General features: G+C 59.4%; 1 protein-coding gene across 4 annotated transcripts in view; it reads right to left on the bottom strand.

The window, feature by feature from the left end:
* MAEA (macrophage erythroblast attacher) overlaps window positions 1–3,138 on the bottom strand; it is a 15,679-nt gene extending 12,541 nt beyond the window's left edge. For 2 of the 4 annotated variants that reach the window (XM_015568934.1, XM_006771436.2), the window contains exons 1-3: window positions 3,120–3,138; window positions 2,466–2,648; window positions 413–616 (exon numbers count right to left, since the gene is read on the bottom strand). In XM_015568934.1, coding sequence (XP_015424420.1) covers window positions 413–616; window positions 2,466–2,573 — 312 coding nt within the window. In that variant the 5' untranslated portion in view covers window positions 2,574–2,648; window positions 3,120–3,138. Of the gene's footprint in view, window positions 1–412; window positions 617–2,465; window positions 2,649–3,119 lie in introns of those variants that run through there. The other 2 variants (XM_015568933.1, XM_015568932.1) reach the window with 2 other exon arrangements.
* Between the last annotated feature and the right edge of the window lie 5,806 nt (window positions 3,139–8,944).

Here is an 8,944-nt window from a genome sequence, read left to right on the forward strand (position 1 = left end):
CCCCGGGCCCCCCACGGGCGAGGCGCTGTCGGGGCTGAAGCTCGGGAGGCAGGGGGTGGTGGTGGGTGGTGTCCTGCTGAGGGGAAAGGGGCCCCCGAGGTGGCCCACCCGGGACATACGGCTGAAGACACTGCTCTCCAGAGTCAAAATGTGGCGGTTTAGCTGAGTGGGTCATGGGCAGCGCCTTGGGCCTGGACAGGACAGGCAGGCACACGCCCTGCTCTGCACCTGTCCCACCAGCACCACTGGAGAGGCCGATGGATAGCGAGCCCTGTCCTGGAAAAAGGCCCCACCAGCGAGAGCCGTGTGCGCTCATCAGGTCAGGCCCGCAGGTTCAGGGACGGGACACACAGGTTCAGGGACGGGGCGCAGGGCGGGGCGGGGCCACGCAGGGCCTTCCCAGGCCGCCCACCTCGATGCCGCTCTGCCGCGCCAGCTTCACGGCCGTGTTGTAGTAGCCGCAGCGCAGCAGGTGCTCCACCATCATGCGGTCCATGCGCTTCCGCTTCCATAGGCTGGCGGCCGCCGGCTGGTCGCTGCTGTGCTCCTTGAGGTGCTCGATCCTGCGCTTGCACAGCTTGGCGCTCTCGTCCTCGGCCTGGATGGACTCCACCGCCTGCGATGGGAGGGGTGCTCAGCGCCAAGGCCAGCGGCCGGGCCGCACTGCCGCCCCACCCGTGGCGCCCCTCCTGCGGTGCGCCGGTGCCGGTGCTGCCCTCACTCCCCGTGGACAGCACCTGTTGGCTGCTGGCTCAGGTATTCTGCAGCTACACTGCCACGCACATGTAATTTAACGTTACAGCTTCTTAACCAGACCTTCTGTCATTACAAACTCTCTTCCCTAAAGTCAGTTTTGTTCACACGAACACAGCTGCCCTGCAATGTCCTCGCCTAGGCGTCCGCACAGCCTGCCCACCGTGAAGTGTGACGGGTGTGGACAGCACGGGCGAGGCCGGGCACTCCCTTCCCACAGACGCCTCTCTGGGCGGCCAGCGGCTGTCAGGGGCTCTGCTGCTCTTTACAAGAGGCATCTCTCTCGCTGCCTTTAAGGTTTGTCTCAGGGTTCCACTGCTTCGTTTACCGCTTAGGGCAGCGGTCCTCAACCTGTGGGTTGCCACCCCCTTTGGGGGTCGAACGACCCTTTCACAGGGGTCGCCTAAGACCATCGGAAAACACATCTATAATTACATATTGTTTTTGTGATTAATCACTATGCTTTCATGATGTTCAACGTGTAACAATGAAAATACATCCTGCATATCAGATATTTACGTTACGATTCATAACAGTAGCAACATGACAGTTAAGAAGTAGCAACGAAAATAATGTTATGGTTGGGGGTCACCACACCATGAGGAACTGTGTTAAAGGGTCGCGGCATTAGGAAGGTTGAGAACCGCTGGCTGAGGGTACGAACTGGTGCTGCTCCTGCTCTCTATCTCCGCCGCCCGGCAACTACCCGCGTCTGCTCCCGCCTGCCCTCTTCCGGACCTTCGCATCCCTGCGCTGCTCCCGCTGCTCCCGAGGCTCCCGAGGCTACCAGCCGGCTCCCCCTCCCGGCTCACTAGTTCTCACTGTGGCTGTCTGATGCACAAGTGCTCAAACGTGTCATAAGCAAACATCTGAGTTTTTCATGTCATTTGTTTTTTCATTTCTTAAAGTTTTATTTGGTTCTTTTGAAACTGAATCACGTGGTCTATTTTCTGCAGAAACTTTCAAGCTGTTCTTTAGTCCTTAAACACAGTAAACCAGGATCTCTGACTGCTGATGAGTCTGAAGTCCGTGCAGCCCTCGCTGCACTGTCTTCCGCCTGTCCGCGGCACCCCGTGCCTGTCCTGACTGTCCGTGGTGCCCCAGGGGCCTGTAAAGCACGTGGAGGATGAGACGCACACCTCACACCTCACACCTCAGAACTGCATTTACTCTGCCTGGCGCCCCTGCCAGGACAGCTGTGCCAGGTGGAAGGGCTGCAATGCCTTGTTGGGGGTGTCCACTCCTGGGTACCCTCCAGAAGGGCAGTGCTCAGGGCCCCGGGTCACTGTCTGCCTCCCGCACCGCAGGGTGGCCAGCACAGCGCCCTCCCCTCGGGCCCCTGTCCTCCTGGGAACCCTTCCTTTCAGGAGGACTCTGATATTTTAAAGTATCACAATCTCTGGGTTGTCTCAGTGGGCATATCAGTGCCAACGCCCCACCTACCATTCCCAGAAACAAAACCCCCACGTGCTGTTCTGGGTGAGATTCTACATACATCACCCAGTTCCTGTTGGCCTGCCCTGGGGGCGTGGGCACTGTGGAGTCAGGACGGCCGGACCCCAGGAAGAAGAAGGGACTGGAGGCCGGCCGCAGGCTCTGAGTGCAGGCGGCAGGGAGGGCTGCCGGTCAGCACAGAAAAAATCGCCGCCTCGGGCCAGGACCCCCAGCCCTCTCCGGGCAGCGTGGGCGGGCAGGCCCGGCCCAGGACCGACCTTCCTCTTGAGGACACTGAGTTTCTCCACCACGCCATCCAGAAGGCTGACCACGGAGTCCACGGCAGGGCAGCTGCTCAGGGTCTTCTCCAGCTCGGCCACCACCATGGTGACGTGGCTTGTCTCACGGTCAATGTTCTTCTGAGCAGCTCGAAAGCGTTTGTTCAGTGTTTCGTAAGGCACCTAGGGGAGAGAGGGTGTGAGACCACCGAGACCCGAGAGGAGTGAAAGACGCATGAATGGAGGGAGGGTCCCTTGGGTTCCTGGACGCAGAGACCAACACAAAAAAGCAAATGGCCCTGGCCGGGTGGCTCAGTTGGTTGGAGTGGCATCCTGTTGCCAAAAGGTTGCCGGTTCAACCCTCAGTCGAGGTGCATATGGGAGGCACCCGATTAATCTTTCTTCCTCTCTCTCCCTTCCTCTCTCTCTAAACTCAATAAACCGTGTCCTTGGGTGAGGATAAAAGACATTTAAAAAGCAAACCGTCTCCAAACCCACAGAGCCGACAAAAACGGGAGATGCCACGGCCAGCTTCACAGCAGGGCCTGGAGGTCCAAAAGGGAAGAGGAGACGCGTGATTCCACCTCCAGTCCGTCAGCAGTGCCCAGGCCCGCGATTTACACCCGACGGTCAGAGTCAAACTGAACTGTTTACCAGGTGATGGAAGAAACCACTCGGGACCTGGTGCATGTTGGGGTGTAGGCACCCCACTGCCACACAGAATCGCAGGTGGGCCTGAGGCCCAGTGTCCACAGATACAGCGCTGGCCCACCCTGGGGTCACGGCACCATCACGCTCCTACAGCTGCAAACACTCCACCTCAGCGCCCTGCTCTGGGCTGAGCCAGTCCACTCACTCACTCCTAAGTGGCCCTGACCGTACTTCCGGCCCCACCCCTCCCACGCAAGGGCTGGCCGCACTGGCCTTCTATGTGCTCCACCTTTGGCCACCCCACCCTCCCCACATCTGGCCAGAGGCCAGGACCTTGGGTGTGCCCAAGGTCAGGGGTGTGGCTGCCCCCTCCACTCCGCAGGAGCTCCAGGAGGTGGCCTCCCTGGGCTGGGTGGCTACTGAGCCACGTGGCGGCTGCTCCTGCCCGCTGCTCCTCAGCCTCCGCCCAGGGCACCCAGCCCAGCCGCCGCTGCCCTCCCACAGCCACCCTGCGGTTTGGTCCCACAGCCCCTGCCCTGGCTCCTCCTTCCCAAAGGGCTTTTGCCAAATGAAAAAAAATGGAATTTCAGAGACACTGCGGATTCGACCACAGCAAACGGTCACTGAGAATGGGGGGAGGGAGGGCAGCCCGGGCGCTCAGGACGCCAGGGTCAGCACCCACCAGCCCGGGAGGAAGATGACTCAGAGGTAGGCCTCAGCCCAGCAAAAACACAGTCAGCGGGTAACGCAACGGAGCAATGAACAGCCGTGAAGGAAGAGACCAATGAAAGACACCGTCAGGCTGAGAGAAATGTGGTTGGCCTGACAGGGAGAACATCCTGCCTAAGTAAACTGGGTACCATGGCTAGAAGTAAAACAGGCTTTGGAAGAATTCAAATTGAAATAAAAATGTATCCCTAAGAGCACAGGCAACACCATCAAAAGTAGCCAATGGGACCCCTCGAACTGAAACTGTAACAACAGGAGGCCGAGAGGGAAGCAGCCCAGACTACCAGAGAACTCCTAGAGCGCAACAAAACCCTGGCAGGTCCTCCACAGACACTTCAGTCCGGGCAACATGCACGGGCGAGGCGCTCAGTGTCACTCCAGGGAGGGGCGTGGAATCCAGAGACCAGTTCAGGCCACTAGGACGGCCCCAACACAGAATCTAGTGCTGGCGGGACGCGTCCGGACCCTGCAGACTGGGGCGGGGGGCGGGGGGGGCGGTGAGGTGCAGCCGCTGGGTAAACATGGCATGACCAGCACCCCCACTTGGGACAGAAAAGGGAACAGGGCGCCAACCCAGCCTCAGAGCAAAGATCCTGTTTCCAACCGGTGTTGGTCTAAGTGTGGACGGGACACCGGGGGCACCGAGGGCCGACTGTGGACTCACGGGAAGCGTTCCCGGTGAGTGCCCGGTGCAGTCCACACGGGGCTGACGGGTGGTCCACCGTGCCCCTCAGCGAGGCCTCTGCAGCCCCTGCACGAGCGCTGAGCAGGGGGAGAGCCCAAGTGTCCAGCAATGGACGAAGGGCTCAAGAAAAGGTGGTCTGGCCTGGCCGGTGGCTCAGTGGTTAGAGTGTTGGCCCTCGGACCGAAGGGTCTTGGGTTTGATTCCCAGTCAAGGGCATGTACCTGGGCTGCAGGTTCGCTCCCGCCCCCGGTCGGGGCATGTGCAGGAGGCCACCAGTCAGTATGGCTCTCACAGCGATGTTTTCTCCCACCTCCTCCTTCCCTTCCACTATCGGAAAGCAGCAATGGAAAACCATTCTCTGGTGCAGATCAACAGCAACAGAAAAGACAACACGCCCTACACACAGTGGCTGTCGTTCGGCCTTAACAGGCAGACACCCTGCCAGGGCTGCAACACGAGGAACATGGAGAACAGGGCGCTAACCAGCCAAGCCCTGTAGCCAGCCCGCGTCCACCAAGTCCTAGAGCTACTCGTGTCCAGACGGAAAGGGAGATGGTGGGTGCTGGGCCGCTGAGGGTTGGGGAGCTGTTGTTCAGCGGTGCCATGGGCCCAGGATGCCCCCATAATTCCAGTTGAAATCCTAGCCCCGACAAGATGGGGCCTCTGGGAGGCGGTAAGTCACGAGGGTGCAGCCTCATAAATGGATGAGTGCCCTTAGCAGGGTCCCTAGGGCGCTCACTCTCCGCCCAGCCGGCCGTCAGCAGCCGGAAGTGGCCTCCCAGAACCAACCACGCTGCACCCCCACCTGGACTTCCAGCCCCCAAACGGTGGCCTGTCTCTGGTAGTGGCCGCAGCCGGCGCCGCTCACACCACTGTTTTGGCTATTCTGGGTCCCTTGCATTTCCCTAAGAACTTCAGGATTGGCTTGTCAATTTCTGCAAAAGAACCAGCTACAATTCTGTTATGGCTTGTGCTGAATCTGTAGATCAATTTGGAAAGTATTGCTATTTTAGGTGTAAGTCTTATTCCTAAATAGTTCATTCTCGGTTTCCTTTCTGATTTTCGTTCTCAGGCACAGAAACGTCTCATGTGCGGACTGTCTCCTGCTTGTTGGTTCTGGTCGGTGCGCGTTCCTGGGAATCTTCCCGTAAAGAGCAGTTCACCTGCGGATAGCTTCGTGGTTCCTTTTCGACCCGGCCAGACCCTCAGGGCGTGGCACAGCACTGGCGAGAGGGACCCCCATCGGTGCCTGATCTCAGGGAGTCGTGGTGCCGAGTGTGGTTTTCACAGACCCCTGACCAGGCTGAGGAAGCTCCCCGGTTGGTTGAGTGTTTCCGTCATCGGAAGGTGAATTCCGCGAGTCCATCTGCCCGTTGAGCCAGCCGTGCATTCCCGTGGTGAACCGGCCGGACCCGATGTCCTCACACGGTGCTGACGACGACTGGCACCTGTAGGGTAATGTCCTCTCGTGGGGTAACGGCCGCCGTGGCCTGAGCTGCCCGGCTGCTCTGGTGATGGGGAGACGGACTTCACGGGACAGGCTGGGAACCGCCTGCCTGTCTCAGGACCCACACCAACCCTCTCGGCACCGACAGAATCCACCGGGAGCCCCGGTCCTGCTTCTCCTCGGGCAGAGCCTCCTGGGAATCTCTACATGTGACAGGCCTGTTCAGTCATCACTGTTTAACCTACAAAATAGCAATTTTATGCGATTCAACACGTTCCCGTGTGTGCCTGTGTCCAACTCCACAAGAGAGGTCTTGGATCTTCCTCCCAATTGCAATCAGCTCTTTAAGGTTCCTATCTGGTGGGTTTTACAGTTTGTTACTTGATTTTATCTCACCAGCTAAACCAGTGACTTAAGTCTGTCTGACCGAGATCTGCGCGGCTTTTCCTTGGTAACCGGTTGTGTTTCAGCCTTGAAGACCATGGGCTCCCTCCAGCCAGTGAGCTGTTCTCCAGCCCCTGCTCACCCGCCCCCCCCACCACGTGGCTCAAGAAGAAGCCCTCCTGTCCTCACACCGAAGCGGGTCCTGGCAAATGCTCGGCTGAGACCTGTGCTCCCACCGCCGCACGGCCCCCCTCGTCTGCAGTGTCCGCTGTGGCTGTCGGACAGCATTTGCTGACAAAGACATGCACTTCACTTGTCATCACAGGTCTTCAGCCATTTCTACCAGCACAGGAAGGAAGGATTTCCCCAAAGGCATGAGGCCTTTTATCTTCACGATGGAGAAGCCTCAGAAGAGGTTTCGAACATTTATCACAAAGCCGCAAACATGTCCTAAGGTGCTGGCGTGGGCCCGCAGGCAGGACGCACCCGAGCCCTGGAGAGTGGCCTGTTCCGGCGTGTGCCGCCCCGAGCTGACCTTCCCAAGCAGGCACACCCCACAGCAGCGGTTCACACCCCCGTGTTAAACAGGCTTCTGGCCAGTCTCCGCGGGGAGTGGAGACCAGTGCAGAAGGCGGAGCGGTCAGCACTGCGCCCTCCCCTCTCGGCTCCTGCAGTCGTCCCAGCACCGCCCGCTGGTCACCTCAGAGTCTGGCTGTGCGGCGGGTCCTTTCCAGAAAGGGCACCGAAGTAAAACACCAGCTGCGTCTCCGAGTCAGCGGACGTGCCCAGCAGCATGGCGCCCACCACTGCCGCCCGGGCAGGGCCAGGCCGCCCTCCAGCAGCCCCGCCCCCCAGCCCAATCCAACACAAACCCCATGGGCACCCGTCAGTGGCGTATGTCACACCAGCAAGCTGACGTCCTCACTTTAAAAAGTGTTTATTGATTTGAGAGAGAGAGAGAGAAACATGGATGAGAGAGAACCTTTGATTAGCTGCCTCCTCGCGCCCCCTTCTGGGGATCACGTCTGCAACCCAGGCACGTGCCTGACCCGGACTCAAACTGGCGACCTCTGGGCACAGGACAAAGCCCAGGCAACCGAGACCCCCCCGCCCAGTTTGTTTGCTTTGGGGGGATTGATCCTCAAATGAGGACATATTTTCCATTGCTTTTTAGAGTGGGAGGGAGGGGGAGAGAGAAAGTGATGTGAGAGACATCGACTGCTGCCTCCTGCACCCGCCCCACCAGGTTGGGGAGCAAACCCGCAACCTGGGTCTGTGCCCTGGAGGGGAACCACACCTGCGGTGCACGGACCGGTGCTCTAACCACTGACCCACCGACCAGGGCTGCTTTTCAGATAAAAAATATACACGGAAGGCAGCCACTTTCCATCAAGGTTGTTACTGTAGCACTTCCCACCCCACTCTGGTGTCCAGCAGGGCTTCTATATAAATGAGGAATTCCTGATCAGCGCACCAAGGCAGGGGGTGCCGGCTCTGCTGCCATGAGTCTGTTCAGACAAACGGGCAGCCTCCTTCCAGGCGCTGGGGAAGCCGCGCCCACGCCGGCGAGGTCTGCACTGTGAGGGCCACGCTTTGTGCACTGACCATGTGCCGTTACCATGCTGACCTCAGTCACCGTCATCACTTCCCAGCTAGTTGGCTTGTGTCTGACGGGTATGTACACATACGATGTCTCATCTACCCTAACAGTGACATTTGCTTCTGTTTTAATTCTTACTGCTTTGGACAGAATTGCCAAAGTAATATTGAATAGTCTATTTTTTAACTGGAGAATTATTCCTTCTCTGCCCTCCTCCCCAGAGCTTATAAGCCCAAGGTGAGAGAGACACAAAGCGGCAAAGACAAGGAGATGGTGGGTTTTCCAGTTTCAACCCCGTGACCTCTGGGAGGGGGCACCCGGGGGAAGGACTCTGGGCAAAGCAAGCATGTGCCCAGGCTGCTTTTGCAGGGCAGCCTCGGTGGCACAGAATCTCCCAGAGACAGGATGGAGGGCAGAGAGGACCAGCAGCTGGAGGACAGGGTTCCGGAGGGGCAATCGGAGCTGTCGGGGAAACTGAGGCAGCGGGAGAACCAAGCGCTGCAGCAGCAGCACGAAGGTGTGGGCCCAGCACAGCGGACAGGGACGGGCAGTTCCCGCCAGGTGAGGAGGCTGTGCGCTGAGAGTGGAGGCGGAGGCGGCGGCCGAGCGCCCCCTGGAGCCTGTGGGCCGCAGTCAGGACTGGCGGCCAGGCCATCAGCACAGCTGGTGCTTTTCTCCAGGCGGGAAGTTACTTTCCAATCTTACTGTTCAGAGTCTCACACGCGCCCCCTCCTCCTCCCACTGGCCGTCTAGCCGTGCTGCCGTGCTGGCTGTTAGCTGTCCGTCTGCCGTCACCGAAACAGGACATCGTTCTTTTCCACAAGTTTCCAAAATCACGGTCTCCGTGTAAGGACCCCAGCGCACGCTGCACCGACACACCCACCAGCCCCCACCGGCCTTCACGGCAGGTCAGCCCCCAGCCCTGCTCCGCCCAACGCCCCTCGCGGGGAAGCTCCGGGGCTCTCGCCAGGGCCGGCCGCTCT

This window comes from Myotis davidii, unplaced genomic scaffold (genome assembly GCF_000327345.1).
Source record: "Myotis davidii unplaced genomic scaffold, ASM32734v1 scaffold665, whole genome shotgun sequence".
NCBI lineage: Eukaryota > Metazoa > Chordata > Mammalia > Chiroptera > Vespertilionidae > Myotis > Myotis davidii.